General features: G+C 52.4%; 1 protein-coding gene across 4 annotated transcripts in view; it reads left to right on the forward strand.

The window, feature by feature from the left end:
* SLCO2B1 (solute carrier organic anion transporter family member 2B1) overlaps nucleotides 1-15,959 on the forward strand; it is a 53,652-nt gene extending 37,693 nt beyond the window's left edge. For 2 of the 4 annotated variants that reach the window (XM_067750355.1, XM_067750357.1), the window contains exons 9-14: nucleotides 1,542-1,899; nucleotides 3,996-4,161; nucleotides 8,617-8,780; nucleotides 10,157-10,221; nucleotides 10,521-10,641; nucleotides 11,682-13,705. In XM_067750355.1, coding sequence (XP_067606456.1) covers nucleotides 1,542-1,899; nucleotides 3,996-4,161; nucleotides 8,617-8,780; nucleotides 10,157-10,221; nucleotides 10,521-10,641; nucleotides 11,682-11,862 — 1,055 coding nt within the window. In that variant the 3' untranslated portion in view covers nucleotides 11,863-13,705. Of the gene's footprint in view, nucleotides 1-1,541; nucleotides 1,900-3,995; nucleotides 4,162-8,616; nucleotides 8,781-10,156; nucleotides 10,222-10,520; nucleotides 10,642-11,681; nucleotides 13,706-14,177 lie in introns of those variants that run through there. The other 2 variants (XM_067750356.1, XM_067750359.1) reach the window with 2 other exon arrangements.
* Nucleotides 15,960-18,193: the final 2,234 nt, after the last annotated feature.

Here is an 18,193-nt window from a genome sequence, read left to right on the forward strand (position 1 = left end):
TTTTATTTTTATTTTTTTATTGTCTGTGTTGAGTCTTTGCTGCTGCACTCGGGCTTTTGTCTATCTGCAGTGAGCGGGGGCTACTCTTCGTTGTGGTGCCCGGGCTTCTCATTGCGGTGGCTTCTCTTGTTGCAGAGCACTGGTTCTAGGCATGCGGGCTTCAGTAGTTGTGGCACGTGGGCTCAGTAGTTATGGCTCGTGGGCTCCAGAGCGCAGGCTCAGCGGCTGAGTCACACGGGCTCAGTTGCTCCACGGAATGTGGGATCTTCCCGGAGCAGGGATCGAACCACTGTCAGGTGGATTCTTAACCACTGCACGACAGGGAAGCCCCGATGCCTCTTCTTAGAAAGGCCTTTTCTCCTCTCTCCCTCATACCTTATGTCTAACTTCATCTCGCCTCCTGAGGGCAGAAACACATCTTTCTCTTTTGTTGTTGGTGGAGAGAAAATCCCACAAAGCCTTCTGGTCCAGTCACCTCGGCTACCCCTGCTGATGAAGGCCCTGAAGCTCAGAGTTCAAGACCAACCCAATGTCATGTGCCCTTCAGTTTAGCAGACTTGCAGCGAGGGAGACCTGTACACAGGCATTGGTTTAGGAGGCAGCATGGGAGCGGAGGGCTTCAAAGCCAGAGCCGTCTCGTCTGTTCTTGTTTCCATGCTTTTGCCCCGGCTGTGCCCCTATAGGAATTCGTTCCCCTCCACCTCTCCAGATCCTCTCATTCTTCAGACCCTTCCTCTGTCCTACCTGCAAGAAGCTGCCCAGCACCAGGCCTGCTGAGTTTCCACCTTCTCTGGAGGTCTTAGGTTCTGCTCCAACATTTTGCTATTTGATCACCTATTAGTCTGTATGTCCATTCATCCATTCTCTCGTTCGTTCATTCTCTCACTCATTCCATAAGTATACTACTATATACCCCGGGCTGTGGAGATTCAACGATGGACGCAACAGATAAAAATCCCTGCTCTAAATGAAGCTTACATTCTGCTGGGGTGACAGTAGAATGGCTAAATGAGTAAAGTGTAGTATATTAGGTAAAGTGCTGTGGAGAAACATAAACTAGGAATGGGGAAATCAGGGGAGTGGGCGCTGTCCCATGTTGGGGACACAGAAGGGAAAACAAAGGCCTGGGTTGGCTTGGAAAGAGCTATTGCAGGACAGGATGGAAAGGACTGAGTGGGGGTAAAAATGAGATGAATAAGTAGAACAGAAGATATGAGATGGGATGAGATGAATGAGACAGAGTCAAATAGGATGGTATAGAAGGGAACTACATGGAATCGCATTTTGAGTAGAACTGAGTGGAAAGAAGTGCGATTGAATAAAATGCAGTCTAACTCAGTGGAATGGAAAGCAACCGAATTTCAAAGACGGAATATTATTACATGGAAAGGAGTCAAATGTAATGGGATGGAACTGAATGCAACAGAATTAAGTGGAATGAGATGGGATGGAAGGAATGGAACAAATTGAACAGGCAGGATGGGACGGAAACACGTGGCGTGGCCAGTCCACTCTGACCTTCCCTCCCCTCACCCCAACAGTCTTTCCCAGGGTGATGCTGCGGACCCTGCGCCACTCCATCTTCCTGCTGGTGGTCCTGTCCCAGGTGTGCATGTCGTCCATGGTGGCAGGCATGGCCACCTTCCTTCCCAAGTTCCTGGAGCGCCAGTTCTCCGTCACAGCATCCTATGCCAACCTGCTCATAGGCTGCCTCACCATCCCGTTGGCCATCGTGGGCATCGTGGTGGGGGGCATCCTGGTCAAGCGCCTCCGCCTGGGCCCCATGCACTGCGGCACCCTTTGCCTGTTGGGGGCTCTGTTCTGCCTGCTTCTCAGCACGCCCCTCTTCTTCATGGGCTGCTCTACCCACCAGATTGCAGGCATCAACCACCAGCCTGGGTGAGTATGTGCCAGAGCCTGTGAGTAAAAGCTGCAGGAGGGTGCCAGGGACACGGGAGGGGGTGGCCCGGATAAGGCCAGGTCAGTGGGGCGCCCCCCACCTCAAACCTCCCCTCCCCACTTGGCTCAGCTGTGAACAGTGGGACTTGTCTCCTGAATGCTCCAGGGAAGGTGTCAGGCACCCTAGGTAGGGACGGGACTTCGTGGGCAGGGCAGCTCAGGCCTGGGGCGGGGTGGAAGATGAGGCAGGACAAGGCCACTTATGTGGACGGCACAGGTAAGAAGGCCCCTATCAGGAGTGCTGCAGAGGGGACTTATGCCCTGGGAAGGAGTTGGCCTGGAGACTTCAGAGATCCTTGGTCCTTAGAGGCTGGGAGCTAAAATTCTGCTGTTCCATGACCCTAAAATTCCAGAGTTCTTTTCCACATCTGTGGGGCAGCACCTGCCTCTACCCTCCAGGGGGAAAGCCTCTGATGCCTATCTCCCTTCTCCTTCCCCCACCCCGCCCACAGCCCTCCACAGACACAGACCCTCTCCCCTGGGAACCGTCTTGGAGAGAGTGTTGGAAGTTCCATTGCTGCCTCTTCTCCGGAATGATTTTGTTTTTCCTGGGAAACTGCTCCAGGCTTAGGTTGGCCCAACACCCAGCTAGAATCCCCCAACTTGCTCTGTTCTCTCCTCTCCCTTGGCATCTCCTCCCTCCACCCAGGGGCCAACTTTCCACACCTGGGGCTCCTTCTGTGTGACTGCGGGGGCCTCAGCCCAGGAATGCTCAGCCCTTGCCACTTCTGTCCCAGCTCCCACCTTGACGACCTCTCCCCCATCTCCCTTCCCTCTCCCCTCCTTCCCTGTCCCTTCTCCTTTTCCCAAAGGTCCAGGGTGGGTCCTTCTATCTGCAGAGCCTTGTTCTAGGCACCGAGGTGGGGTTTCAGCCAGGCCCTCGTGAAGCCCCTGGTCTGACGAGGGAGCCAGGACATTTTCATGATTTTTAGAGTAAAAAGTAAATGAATATTTCACCACAATTTTTTAAAAAAGCAAATGGGGAAAAGTGAGCCTACCTCACATGCCTCATTTATCTCTTCTTCTGAAGCCTCTCACCCTGACCCTGACATCTCATCTCATCCAGGTTCTCATCTATATTCTTGCAATTTATTCAGCTTTGGGTTATAATTCATTGAAGAAGCCTTTGGGGACCAACTGAACAAACTGAGAATTTCTCAAACTCCAGAACAACTAATGGTACCAACAGCTGCTGAGAACTGAGGGTCTCCTACACGTCCAGCTCCTCCCATATTCCGTATTATTAAACCCTCACGGGATCTCCGGGATGGGTCTTACCATTATCCCCATTTCACAGATGAGGATAGCAAGGCTCAGAGAGGTGGAGTCACCTCCCTTCTGATCTCCTGCCCCTGGGCATCCCTGTCCCCGGTCAGACTAGAGCGGAGTCACTCCTGGGACTTGGGGGCAGGCCCCCAGAAGGGAGTCAGGTGGGTCTAAAATGTGCCCTAGACAGTGAACAGGGCAGTGAGAGTGAGGGAAAGGTCATGAGACTGCAGGATGGCGATGGGAAGGGGAACCTGCAGAGCTGACAGAGAAACTGAGGCCAGAGAGAGGCAGAAACAGGTCGGAGATCCCACAACTACTCAGGTACTCTGACTGGGCCCCTCACATACAGTTCTAATTTTCCCAGAAAAGGAAGCAGTCCAGCTCGTTGAGATAAAGGCACTTTTCATCTGAGACTAAATTCTGAGAAGAATTTACCTCATGTTCCCTAAAAGAAAGGGTCATTGAGGAGCAGAGATGTTTGCAGAAGCAGCTCAAAGACTTGTAGGGTCTTGGGGCTGGAAGGGGGTCTCAGAGCCTCTGGTCCAGACTCTGCTCCCCACTTCTCCCATTGGAGGCCTCTTGCAGCTTCCACTGCAAGGGGCTCACAATTGCCTGTCATGGAGCAGCTCTGACAGTGAAAAACCTCTGTGTGGAGCTGAAATCTCTGACCATGGCCGTCAGGGGAGGTTTCAGGGCTGAGGGAGCCCTGGCTCGTGGCCTGAGGGAGGGAGAGCCAGGCCAACCTTGCCGGCCTTCTCTCCCACCAGTGCCCAGCCTGGGCTGGAGCTGTTTCCAGGCTGCACGGAGCCCTGCTCCTGCCCGTCAGACGACTTTAACCCTGTCTGTGACTCCAGCGCTCGGGTGGAGTACCTCACGCCCTGCCACGCAGGCTGCAGGAGCCGGGTGGTCCACGAGGCTCCGGACAAAGGCCAGGTGGGTCAGGCCTCTGGCCGCTCCCTCTGCCTCCCATGGGCTCTGCCCTCCCCACCTCTGTGCGCCTGCCCCGCTCCCAGCTCTGAATGGTCTCACTCTGGCTCGTCTCTCTGTCTGTGTCATCTGTCTCCTGCTGGCAGATGTAGAACTTTATTCTTTCAATAAGCTTTCATTGCCAGCCTGGGCCCAGCTGTGTGCCAGGGCTCAGAGCACAGAGGTGAACCAAATCTGGCCCCGGCTGTCTATGCAGGGGAGGGGTAGAAGGAAGTAACTCAGGAATTCCAGGGGTGGTGATAGGCGGGAGAGGTGGTCCCCACAAGTACAGACAAGGATGCAAGGAGATACATCCCACCTGGGAGGGTCCCAAAAGGCCTCACGGGACGTGGCAGGTGTGCTGGATCTTCAAGCGTGGGCAGGCAAACTAGGGAAGGGCTTTCCAGGCAGGGAGGGCACATCACATGGTACACACACACACACACACACATACAGTGTTTCAAGAAACTGCAAAGAAATTATTGGAGCAGAAGCATAATGGTTCATGGAGGGAAAGCAAAGCCCAGAATAGGAAGGGCCTTGAATGCCAGGCCACGAGTGGGGCCTTCATCTGGAGAGCAGTGCGGAGACTTGGGTGGGTTTCAAGCAGGGGAGTGACAGGGTCAGACCTGTGTCTGATCACATTTGAGGCCATAGTGCAGAGGAAGGTGAACAGAATGCAGGCCAGGAGACAGGGAGACCAGTGGGGAGGCTGGAGCAATGAGCCCATTCAGTCAGTCAGTCAGTCAGTCAACAACAAACCTTCGTGGAGCCTCTCCTTTGTGCCAGGCCCTGTGCTGGGGGCTGAGGACAGACTCAGAGCCAAGGGTTCCTGCTGTCAAGGAACTCCCGGGGATGCGGTTGTGGGAGAAAGGAGGAGTGGACAGCGTAACCAGCAGCAGTGCGTTCTACGTGAATCTTAGAAGGACCACCAAGACCAGCTGGTTCCTCCTCTCCTTTCCTCTCATTGCCCCCAAAGGACAAGTGGGGACAATGCTCACCTTCCTCAGGCCGCCCCCCACCAGCTGGAATAAAGCATGTGTGTGTGGGTGTGGTGTCAGGCTGGTTGTTATGACAACGCCTCCCTCTCTCCGGAGAGCCCCACTCCCATCATGCAGAACCCCTGCCATTGTGTCCTGCTGGGCATCCGCATCTAAGCCCAAGACTCCTACAGGGAGAGACCTGGGCCCCACGGGCTGGCGCAGAGTAAAGCACCTGGTTGATGTTATTTCAGAAACCAGCAAGGCACCACCTGAGCTGTGTAAACTGTTCGCATTTGGAATAATCGCAATCCAGGCTTTCGAGCCTCCTAGCACTTACTGTCCTGACTTGGTTTGATCTCCCTGAGACCCTTCCAAAGTCCCCCAGGCCCTGGCAGCTGGGGTTGGATCCCCGAGGCAACAGTGAACTCCTGCGGATAGGGGCCTGTGAGCACTGTGGCCAGGCCACCTGGTTCAAATCCCTGTTCTGCCTCTAACTGGCTCTGTTACCTTAGGCAAATTTTTTAATCTGTGCCTCAGTTTCCTGGTCTGTGAAATGGAGGTGATAGTATCGAGTGCCTACTATATACCAGGCACTGTGCTAATGTTTTACCCGGATAAATTCATTAAGTGAAGAGCCACATGACATAATCCATGAAAAGCACTCAGCACGGTGCCTGAGGAATTTTAAGCATGCAGTAATACACACTTCTATTATGCCCATTATACAGATGGGGAATGGAGGCCCAGGAAAGGACCAGGCATGGCCCAAAGTTTTAATGCCAGAGCTGGGACTAGAGCTGAGGGCTCTGGCCTCTGAGCCCAGCCCCCTCTCCAGTGCATCCTCAGAGGTTGTGTCGGGTATAGTATTTGGAGGAGGGTGTAGCTGAGTCCTGGTCAGCACTCACGAACGGTCACCCTGGCCTGGAATTGTCTGTTGGTGAGCCTGCCTCCTCAGGCCAACCTGAGCTACTCAGCACAGAGGTGGATCAGTCAGTGTCCAGCATGGCTGCGCTCAGTAACAATTTATGAATGAATAAATGTGAGATTGGAAGGCTGGCGGCATCTAGGGCTCAGGGGGTGGGGTCCTAGGGAGTGAGAATCGGAGGCAGCTGGAGAGATTAAAGTCATTCATAAGACGAACTTCCTGCCATGGAATTAGATGAATATGAATGAAGGGCTGGGAAAACCCCAAGAGAAAGGCCTCTAGCTTTTTTATCTCTCCCAGCAACCTTCTGCCTCCAGAAAAAAGAACAGGATGATTCTCTTCCGATAACCTGGCCTTGGCATATTTCTCCACTTACCTGTCCCTTTATTGTATCTCCGACCCAGTGGCTTCCTCAGCCCGTGGTGAAGGTCCAGACAGTGTGTGCTCAGGGGGGCAGGCACATATGGCAGCATAGCCTTGTCGTGCAATGCCAAGCGCCCAAACACCCAAGCTGGAATCCTAGGTCTCCAATCTCTCCTCTCTCTCTCTGTCTCTGTCTCTCTCTCTCCCTGTCTCTTTCTCTCTCACCTTGCCCTAATTCCACCTTCTAAATACCTCTCAAATCAGAATCCTTTTCTCCTTCCCGCTCCCCCTCCCTCCTGCCTCTCTACCAGCCTCCCCAATCAGGTCCATCCTCTTGCAACAGCCAGAGCAGCTTTTGTGCTATCAGGTCTTATCTCTCCCGTGCTTCAAATCCTTCCAAGGCTCCCAGCATCCATCTCAGGGCTTCCCAGCCCTTTTCACATTGGGAAGAGTCTCAAGCTGCCAAAGCTGGAGCTGAGAGGCCCAGAGAGTTCCAGCTGCCTGGAGTTCACCAGGTCACCCTGAGGGCTGATGTGTTCCCTGCACGCCTGTCGCTCAGCTGAGGCCGAGGTCTCTGGGGCACACTGGTTGGGAAACTGTGATCTAGGGGCAGAAAAGAAAAGCCAGGTCTTCCTGGCTCAGCTTTGCTCCCGTTGAGGCATCTGAGGACACTGGTGGTCTAGACCAATTCTGAAAGAATCTGAAAAAAGGTGGTTTTCCAGGCCACCTTGGGGCTGGGAGTGAGGGTTGCAATCAAACACGAGCCTGAGGACATTTCATTGCACTTTTGAAAAGGGTCAGTTTTTCCTCATTCTTCAGCCTTTGGTGGGGCCCCAGTTTTCCGGGCGTCTCCTATTAGACTTTTCACCTGACAGGAAGGAGGGCTAGGACTTGTCCTCTGGCCCTGTAGCCCCCAACCTCAGAAAGCTGTGCTCTATGGCACAAGGTTCTGCAAACACCTGGCGGCCAAACCTTGTTTCAGGCCTCTGCTCGCCTCTCTGGGTTTGCCTCACTTAGTACTGAACCTGAGTATTTTTTCCTTCCTGCCAGCTCATAGATGCTCTCAGGACATTGTTTTCATTATTTTTTTTTATCCAGCATTTTAGATTGCTGTCAGCAGGATGACTGACAGGGCACCTAGTCCACCCTGCTTCTGGAAACAGCAGTCAGGTTCTCTTTCGTGTCCAGGGTTCTTCACAGTGTGGCCCCAGCACACACACACCCCACACCCCATGCAAAGAGAAGGCAGAGAAGGCCTCCCCTCTGCCTTCTCTTTGCATGCATTCTGCTCCCGACAGAAGGAAAGATTTGCTGGCTTCTTTCATGCCACTGTGATTTTACATTTAGCTTTCCCTCTACTCATTCCAATTTTCCTCTTGGTGAACTCCTATTCATTCCTCAAGACCCGAATCCAACACCCCTCTTCGGCGAAGCCTTCCTTGCGCCTCCCTTACCTGCTGAACCAAGACTCCCACTGATGCTATCTGCCCCTCTCCATCCTGTGCTTGAATCTCTCCTTGAGAATCCACTCTAGGATCCAGTGCCCTGGAAGACCTCAGTAAAGCGGGAAGGGGGAACACTGAACTGGAAAATCTGAATTCTTCCTCAAAATACTTTGTTGCTTTAATTCCTTGCACAGAAAGTCAGGAATTTGGAACATTCTGACATCACCAGGTGAAAGAATGAGTGAGTGTATGTGGTGTATGAGTGTGTGTGAGTATATAAGTGTGTGAGCATGTGTGTCGGGTGTGAGTGTATGTTTGACAGTATGTGTGTGTATATGTAGTGAGTGTGTGTGTATGTGTATGAGAGTGTGAGTACAGAGGTATGTGTGTGAGTGTGTATGTGTGTGTGCTGTGTTGGGGGTGACTCTCTTCTAGTTCCCTCTCCCTGTCCTCTTCTCCACGTCCCCTCTCCCCACAGCCTCAGCCTGGGCTCAGCCCCTTTGTGTGCAAACAGCCTGTGTACCTGTCAGGCTGCTCAAGCCATCCTGACTGAGCCAAGGGGTCAGAAATCCCAGCATCCAGCCAGCTCTGCCCCAGTTTGTGTGTGTCCACGGGTCTCTCATAAGCCTCCTGGGGCCTCACCCCTTGGCCAGCTGCTTGTCCTTAGAGGTTCCTGAAGGCTCTTCTTCCCCCCTCCCCACCCTAGGTCTTCTACACCAACTGCAGCTGCGTGGTAGGGGGCGGCCCTGTGCCAGCGGGCTCCTGCGACTCGGCCTGCAGCCACCTCGTGCTGCCCTTCATGATCCTGGTCAGCCTGGGTGCCGCACTGGCTAGTGTCACCCACACACCGTCCTTCATGCTCATCCTAAGGTGAAAGCAGGGGCGTGCTGGAACCAGTGCACACCAAGAGGTTCTTAACCACAGGCAGGATAAGGGATCCTGAGGGAGGTGTTCAAAGAAGGAGGTGTCCTGGCCCCCAAAGCAGACCAGACTCTCACTGTCCTGTCTACATCCTCATGGCAACTGCTGAGGTGAAGTTTTCTCCCCATCTTACAGATAAGAAAACTGAGGCTCAGAGAAATTCAGGAGCTAGCCCCGGGTCATGTAGCAAGTTTTGGGTGGAATAGTACTGATGCCAAGGCCCAGAGCCCAGACCCCTACTTTCCCCAGAGGAGGAGAGGCCACACCTAAGCCCCTGCCCTGGCCTCCAGTCACAGTGAGGAGGAAGTGGGGGAGCGTCACCTGACTCTCCACCCCACCCGACCTGCAGTGAGCTGGTCACAGGTGGTGCACCTAGAAATCCAAACCCCATCAGTGTGGTCTACGACTGTTCCACTTCAAGTCAACAAGCACTAGGTGCCCACTGTGGACCCAGCCTGTGCTGAGCACTGCCTCTTGGTCCAAGATCTTTCTGGCCCTTGTCCTGAGGGTGCCTGCTGGGACTGACAAACTGTCGCCTGAAGCCATAAGAGGACCTCAGAGCAGGATAATTCCAAATTTTCATTATGCTGGGATTATTTTATTCCCCATCTGTTTTCTAGAAAATTAGAAGGGGAATGGAGCCCCTTACAATATTAGAAGGCATGTAGATCCGTAAACCAGGCTGGCTGCAAGAGCAAAAGTAGAGGAGTCAGATGCCCCAGCAGGCAGGCTGATTAAGAGAAGTTCATGCAGGCAGTGTACGGCACAAATTCCAACCCTTGACAGCCATCAGCCATGGGGTCTTGGCCAAGTCACTCAACCTGTCTAACTATCTGTCAGTTTCCTCACCTGTAAAATGGGCCTCATGCTATACCTCCCATATGCGGGGGACGTGGGGGGCGCAGTACAGAATAACTGAGCCATGGTAAGCACTCCACAAATGCCAGCTGCTGGGATGACTTAGGAAGAGGAGCCAGCGATTGCCAGGGCACCCCAGGCTGAGACATCATAGTGATCAGGGAAGTTAAACGGCGCATCTGGCTGCCCAGCTCCAGGTTTTGCCAAGTGTAGGAGGAAGGGGAGAATTTGGTGGGACCAGGGGGTGGGGAGAGAGGGGTGTCTGTGACCGGCAACACAGGGAGGTCAGCACAGGGCCCTGACGGTCAGCGGGTATAGCTGGGACCCGGCTCTGCAGGCTGAAGGGAAGCCACTTCAGAACCTCTGGGGGCAGGCTGGTGCTGGGGGTGGGAGAGAAGGGGATGGTGAGAGCCCCTTGAAGGCTGGAACCCTCTCAATCCTCATGTCACCCTGTCCCTGCTTGTTAGGGGAGTGAAGAAAGAAGACAAGACTCTGGCTGTGGGGATCCAGTTCATGCTCCTGAGAGTTTTGGGTAAAGAATATGCTGGGGACCACTGGTCCAAGGCCCGGGGGGCACAGGGATGAGTGGGGCCTGCTTCCTGACCTTAGGGTTCACTGGCCCACAGGGTCACAGATCCGACCTAGGTACCCTGGAGGTGGGTGCGCAAGCAGCTAGATGGCCCATCAGGGAGCCAGCATCCAATACCAGGGTAAGGGGTGGGCTTGAAGGCTGAAGACTTAATGGCCCTAAAGAGTTATATATACCAGGGAGTGGCAGGGGAGGTACCGGGATGCCAGCTTCCACTGTCCCCTGAACACCTCCTCCTCCAGCCTGGATGCCCAGCCCCGTGATCCACGGCAGTGCCATTGACACCACCTGTGTGTACTGGGCCCAGAGTTGTGGGCGTCGGGCCGTCTGCCACTACTACGACCACGACCTGCTTCGAAACCGGTGAGACCGGGGATAGGGGCTACCAGGGGGCTGTGAGAAAGCTTCTAGAAACACTCTTGGGGTCCCAGGCAGGCCACCAGCAGGGAGGGGAGGTCCACTGGCATCCACCTGCAAGGTGACCGGCGCTCTATACAGTGCTGATCCCACCAGTCCTGCAAGCTAGACATTGTCTCCCCTTTTGATGGATGAGGAAAGGGAGATTTAAGTAAGTGGCCCAAAGTCACACAGCTGATAACTGGCAAAGCTGGGCCTCACCCGTCTGTGCTGGCTGAGTGAGGGGAGAATGAGGGGAGCAGCCCAGGTGTGAGAAAAACAGAGAGTTGGGGTGGGTCAGGAAGATGGCTCTACCTAGGACATAGGAGGCCTAGGATGCAGGCCTCGCTCTGCCTCCCTCATTGCGAGACCTGCCTTTTTGGGACTTAATCTTCCCATCCATACAATGGGGAGCCCAAAGGAACCTGAAGGCAGAGAGGCTGCAGGCCCTGGGATGGATGGGCAGCTGTGGGGAGGGACTTACTAGCAGAGCTGGGAGTAGGGAGCTGTTCACTTCCAGCTCTGAGGAGTGCATGGTTCCAGGAGGGCTTCCTAGAGGAGGAGAAGTCAAGAAGAGTCTTGGTGAATTAGACAAACAGGAGAGGGAATCCTCCTTTTCTTGCGGCAAGTGATGTGATCCAGAGTTGCAACTGTCAGGCCCGCTGAGTCCTGAGAGAGACCCAGAGAGAGGCAGGGCCAGCCCAGGCCATGAGGCAGGGCCAGCCCAGGCCATGAGGCAGTTAGCACAGGGCAGGCAGGCTTCTTTGGAGCCTTTTCCCCCTTCCAAGGAAGGACCCCCATGGGGGTCAATTCTAGGGGCTCCCAACCAAAGCCATGGTGACAGGGTCCACTGCCCTGGGGCTGGAGGCCTATCCCCCCACCAAGGCCTCAACGTCTCCAACTACATAATGGGTGATGATTGCTGACGCCACTCTGCTTCCAGCCCAAGCACATCCAAGCCCTGAATGGGGAGGTCCTGAGTTCAAGGGTCACTTGCTCTTTCCCAGGTTCATCGGCCTCCAGTTCTTCTTCAAGACAGGCTCTCTGGCCTGTTTCGCCTTGATTTTGGCCATCCTAAGGCAGCAGGACAAAGAGGAGGGGACCAAGGCGACCATACCCAACCCTGGCCTACAGCAGCAGCTGTTAGCGTCAGGGGCAAAGAAGGAGCCTGAGGAATCCAGAGTGTGAGCTGTCCCAGGGCCCCATTCTGGCCGGGAGTAGCAGCCATGGCGAGTACCTCCTCTGGGCCCTTTGCCTGAGATTGGGGGTTGGGAGCCCTGTTTTCCAATTATGAGTCCTCCACTAACTTGCTGTGTGGCTTTGAGCAAGCCACTGACCCTTTCTGGGCCTTTGTTGGCTCACCTGAACCAAAGAGTTACTTGCGGGTTTGTTGTTTTGGCCACTTCTGAAGCTTGAGGGTCTTCCCCCTCTTCTCCCCCACCCACACGGGCTGACCTGAAACCAGGCTTTCCTGGGTGGAAGGACTGCATATCTTTCCCCCAGGGCCCGAGGATAGAGAAGTGGACAATAGTAGGCCAGGCTGCCCCGCCTACTGGGTCCTGGCCCTGATCTACTGCTCACCTGGAACACCCTCTCTGAGCCTCAGCCTCCCAGCCTCCATCTCTGTCAGGTGGCAATGAACTTGTCAGCTTTCAGGCCTCTTCAGCTGTGACCATCTGTGTGGCCAGGACAGACTCAGGTCTCCTCCCCAGCCCCGCTCAGCCTGGACTTGGGGCCAGTACAGCCTCTGTTGAGAAGTGTCCATTTGGCGCCCCCTGGAGGCAGAGCCCTGAGCTTTGGGGAGCCGCCCTGGGGAGGGAACTGGTCCCACTCACGACATCCAGGCTAGGCGGGGCCTTCAGGAAACCTGGTGTGAGGTCCCCAGGGGCCTTGGCCATGCAGGGAGCCTCACTCTCTGGAGTCAGGAAATCCCAGCCCTTGCCCTCAGGCAGCCCCAGTCTGGGTGAGGCCTATTCTCTGCCTGGTGGAGAGGGGGACCCAGCTCCCACACTGGGGCATTTTCTAATTTCAAAGACCAAACAAACTCAGCATAGACTCACTGGTACCCATGCATTGCCAAGACTTCACACACTTGACCTGGGCCCACCAAAGCCACTTTGACTTTTGTGACTAGAATCCTAATTTCACCATTTCCTCCCAGGCGCCTGATTCTATGTCACCTGGGGTTGTGTAGACAATGTCTGGTTCTGTGACACCCACATTTTGGGGTAACATCTGGTTCTCTGTGATGCCTGGGTTGGCGTAAGAACCTGTTCTTTGTGATGCCTGGGCTTGTGATCTAGAAGCACTAATGCGTGGCTCTGTGTAATAAGTGGGTCTGTGGGATGCTTGGGTCTGAAGAGACAAGTCCTTGTCTGTGTCAGGCCTTGTCTTGCCTTGTCTTGTTTTATGGCTAGTCTTATCTGGCCTGATTATCTCTCTGGGATGGGGAGAGAGTTTCCCAATCTGCTTCCAGCCCAATCTAGTTGCTTGGGAGGCAAGAGACAGGGAGTCAGAAGCAGGAGCTTCCCAAATCCATGTTCAGCCCTGTGCTGTGGACCAGGGGGGAAGCTGGGGGTTTGGGGGCACACGTGGCCCTGGCCCTCTGTGCAGCTCTCAGCGGCAGGGCTTTGAGGCTATGCCACATGAAAGAAGAGGGAGGTACAAAAGTTCTAATTTCCATTTTTGTTCTGCTGGTTGTTACCTTTAAATGTCTAACAGATATCTGAGCCTGCATTTATCAGTGCCAAGAATTTCCGAGTCTCTTCCAACAAGATGAGGCTGTTTGTATGTTCATATTCCTCCTCCTTCCCTCTTGTTTCCCAGGTTTTGCAGAAATAATCTGGAATTATAGATATAGCTTATTATTAAATTTGTTCTTGCATAATGTGTCTTCCGTTACAAAAATCCTTTCTTCCAAACTGCATTAAGGTTTGCAACAACCAGATTATTTCCAGTTATTTAGATTTAAGGTTTGCTGGATTCATTGCTCACCGTTATTTCTCGTAGATTACATCTTCCCCTACCTGTATATTCTGGTCTAATTTTTGTTCAGCTCGACTACTTTCTCTAGTAATGGTTTCAGAAGTGGAATAATGTCGCAAGGCTTTCCCAGTCCTCACCTGTCCAAACTGTCATTCAGGTTTTACAGAAGAGGAGATGGTTCAGAAAGGATAAGCAACTTGCCCAAGATCACACAAAATAAATGTCAGAGCCAGGATTAGATCTAGATTTTGTGGGAACTGACGCTCACACAATTTGGGGAGTCCTCTTTAAGAAAAAGAGCACAAAATTAGGTAAGAAGGTGAATATTTACTTAGAATGAAAAAAGAAGTCAAAACAAATACATCTCACAATTCAGAAAAATAGCATAAGATTGTTTACTAACTGCTGTGCATACCTCCAAAATTCTCCCCCTAATGGTTGGAAATATTTTCTATAGACTAGCTTCTGGTTCCATACATTTTAAACCTGTTTCTCGTCTGTTGTCCATATACTTCCAGGGCCAGGCAGGAGAAAACACTTTCATGTCACAAGATGACCTCTGGATATGACACCTTGATGTCACAATGCCAAATGAGTTGGACTGTGGGTAGGAAGATTCCTAGAAGCCATTCTCTATACAGAGGTAGCTAGCAATGATCTATCTATTCATAGAGGTGACTGAGAACCACGTAAATATATCCCAATGAATCCAAATTAAATTGATCCCCAACTCCACTCCCCCTTAGCATTATTCCAGAAATGTCCATGCCAACTGCTTCACATAAAGGGAAACTGGGACACAAGGACACTTGGAGTGGAAAGGACTAGCCATCTTGACCCATTGTGGTGAAAGTGTCTACCTTTGGAAATTTCCTGAGAACTTGACAACAGGAACATATTGATGAAGACTCTCCCAGGGCCTGGGTAGAGGCCGTGGTGCTCAAGCAGTCTTAGCTTCATGCTGAGTCTACCTCTGGGTTGAGCTGAGATTTGAAGAAGACGAGGTGCTTGTGCTTAAAATCATCCAGGCTGGTCAGGGAGGAGACTCCAGGAGTAATCACAAGAGAGACATGGGGCTGAGAGCCAGGGGTGGAACAGGTAAGGGCCAGCGACTTCCCAGGGATTCAGGGGGTCCAGGGAGCAGCCCTCTTCCCTGACATGGCCTCTGGCCAATGAGAAGCCGCAAGCAATTACACCTGTGAGTTCACTTTCTTCTCACCCTGTCCCTGAGAGTTGGAGGAGAAGGCATTAAGTCTCCTACTAGATTCTATGGTGGTAAAATCCAGCAGAGAACAGGACTGGAACCAGAATGAAGATCCTGACACCTGGTCCGGAGTTCCTTTAGGCTGTAGACTCATGCTGGGAAGTTGCAGGGCAGGCAGATACCAGGGAGCCAGGAGCCATGATTGGAGCACAAATAAACGAGGAGCAAGAACTGGGACTTCCCTGGTGGCGCAGTGGTTGAGAATCCGCCTGCCAGTGCAGGGAACACGGGTTCAATCCCTGGTCCGGGAAGATCCCACATGCCGTGGAGCAACTAAGCCCGTGCGCCACAACTACTGAGCCTGTGCTCTAGAGCCAGTGAGCCACAACTACTGAGGCTGCATGCTGCAACTACTGAAGCCCACGCACCTAGAGCCCGTACCCTGCAGCAAGAGAAGCCACCGCAATGAGAAGCCTGCTCACTGCAATGAAGAGTAGTCCCCGCTTGCCGCAAGTAGAGAAAACCCGCGCGCAGCAACGAAGACCCAACACAGCCAAAATAAATAAATAAAATACATAAATAAATTAAAAAAAAAAGAATCTGCCTGCCAAGGCAGGGGATACGGGTTCGAGCCCTGGTCTGGAAAGATCCCACATGCCGCGGAGCAATTAAGCCCGTGCGCCACAACTACTGAAGCCCGCATGCCTAGAGCCCGTGCTCCGCAACGAGAAGCTACTGCAATGAGAAACCTGTGCACTGCAACGAAGAGTAGCCCCGGCTCACCGCAACTAGAGAAAGCCCGCACGCAGCAACGAAGACCCAACACAGCCAAAAATAAATAAATAAATTTATTAAAAAAAGAAAGAACCCACAGCACCCTTGACATTCTTTAGACATGTTGAATTCTTTCCCCCTAACAAGCCCCTACATGTGCTCCTCCCTCTACCCAGCTGGCCTTCTTCACATCCCCACCCCATTGTTTGCCTCTCCATCCCGCTTCATGAAGCCCTGTCCAAACTTCCAGACCCAGCTCAAAGGCCACCACCTCCAGGGATGCAGCATGGTATAGGCAACGGGAGTGGGTGGCAACCACCTCAGGGAATCCATTAAAAGGTATAGGCTCTCCATTAAAAATGCACACAAACTTATACACAATTGTGCCCCTGATTTCAGAGGTTGGGGATCATTTGAAGCCTAGCTGTAGACCTCCAGTGGAGTGGAGTGAAAAGAACAGAGTTTTAGAGTCAGTCAGATTTGGGTTCAAATCTAGACTCTGCCACTGATTCACGGTGTGACCCCAAACAAGATTTAACTTCTTTGCCTCTCAGTTTCTTCACCTGTAAGGTGAGGTTGATCATTCCTGTCTCTCAGAAGGTATGAAGACAAAATAATGATAACATACTCATTCACAGGCAGTGTACCTAATGATCAATATTTGTAAGTTTCCTTCCCCTTCCCTTGTTCCTGAAAGGAGAACATGGGGGTGGAGGTGGGAGTGGGCAGTAAGGACAGGGAGAGGCACCACTGAGGGGAGGCACCACCCTCGCTCTGCCCTGCCCTGGCTGCAGCTCTGCTTGTCCCCTAATCTTTCTTCCACTGTCAGCCAGGGCTCAGCCTGCCCAGTCTTATCTCTCCCCACAGCCAGCCTGGGACAGCTTTTCTCAGCCAGATTTACATTTTTATTGATTTTCTTTCTCCCTTCCAGAGCAGTCCCTTCCTTCTGTTTCCCCTTTTGCTATAAAATGGGCTAACCCTGGAAGCAGCAGTTCTGGTGCTGGCCAAGAAGTGATGGTTCAAGGATAGATTCATTCACCATACATTCATTTATTTATTCAAACACCCAATCAACCAACAAACCACATGGCTGCTCTATGCCCCTGTGCTGGCACTGCTGGGGGGACACAGCCATGGGTCCAGTACAGGAAACTCCCGGTATAAGCAGACAAGCTGACACATAGTAATAAAAGCATGATTAGTCATATAGGAGGGGGAAGAAGAGGAAGCCACGTATTCTTCCTGGGGTCACCATGGAAGGCTCTCCAGAAAAGGTTAAATCAGAGCTGGCCTTAGAGATTAGGCAGGAAATTCCCAGGTAGAAAAGATGCAAATAGACATGAGAAACAATGGTATGAGCAAAGATAGGAAGGCACAAGAGGGCAGAGTGTGTCTGAGATGTGGTACAAGAGCGATGTGGTTGGGATGTACTGCACGTGCAAGGCCATCAGGAGAGAGAGGAGAGCTGAGGCTGGATGTACCAGTGAGGACCAAGCCTTGAGTTCCAGCTGAAGGCTTTGGATGTCTTCCTGAGGACAAAGAGGCGCCCTTGAAGCACTGAATGATGGATTATTCAATTGACTGGTTATTTTAAGCAGGGAGTGACATGACAAGATTTGTGTTTTAGAAAGGCTGCAGGCCACACCCTGGGGGCTTTGAATGGAAAAGGGAAGCTGGAGGCCAAGAGCTCAGGCTGGACACTGGTGCTTAATCAAGAGAAGAAGTAGGAGGCCTTGAACCAGGTCATCCTTGAAGTGGGGACATCTAAGATGAGTCTTGAAAGATGAGTAGGACCATACCAGGTGGAGAAGTTGGGAACAGCGTCCAGGGAGAAGAAACTACACAGATAAAAACGCAGCATACAGAGAGCTCCTGGCAAGCTTGGGGAATTTTCCACTAGTTCGGCAGGGCTACAGTGTGGTCTAAGAGAAAGGTCATGGTGAGGGATGTAGCTGAAGAAATGGGTCAGGGCCCTCAGTTTCTCTCAGTATTCTCTGTCTCCTGAACCTAGACTCAGGTGGGAGAGGAGAGGGAACGCTGGCCACTTGTGCAGAGGTGACAGTGTGGAGCTGCCTCCCCTGAAGACTGCGAGAGGCTTTCCATGGTCACAGCACTACATTTTACAAAGTCCCTTCACACTTGATCCTCATGGCTTCCTGACGAGGAATGTAGAACAAGGACTATTGGCCCCGTATAGTGGATAAATTATCTGAAGCCTAGAAAACTACAGGAACTTGTCCAACGTTGCTCAAGAGCTCAGGTATCCCCCTTTTAAAGTCCAATGTTTTTTCTAATAAACTTACTTGTCCCTGAATCACATACACACAATAGATGTCGTAGCTACTAACTAATGTGATTGGAATGGGGAAAAGCATAAATAAAAACACATCAGAGTAAGAGATCTCCTCCTGTCCTCAATTCCTCAACCTTCACCCTGGAGCTGGAGACATTCCAGCCGAGAAAACCAGGTTCCCTCTGCTTTGGAATCCAATAGACATGAGGACAAATCGCAGCTGTGTCACTTTCCACCTGTGAGAAGTCAACTGCATTCATCTC

Source organism: Pseudorca crassidens, chromosome 9 (assembly GCF_039906515.1).
Source record: "Pseudorca crassidens isolate mPseCra1 chromosome 9, mPseCra1.hap1, whole genome shotgun sequence".
In the NCBI taxonomy this organism is placed as follows: domain Eukaryota; kingdom Metazoa; phylum Chordata; class Mammalia; order Artiodactyla; family Delphinidae; genus Pseudorca; species Pseudorca crassidens.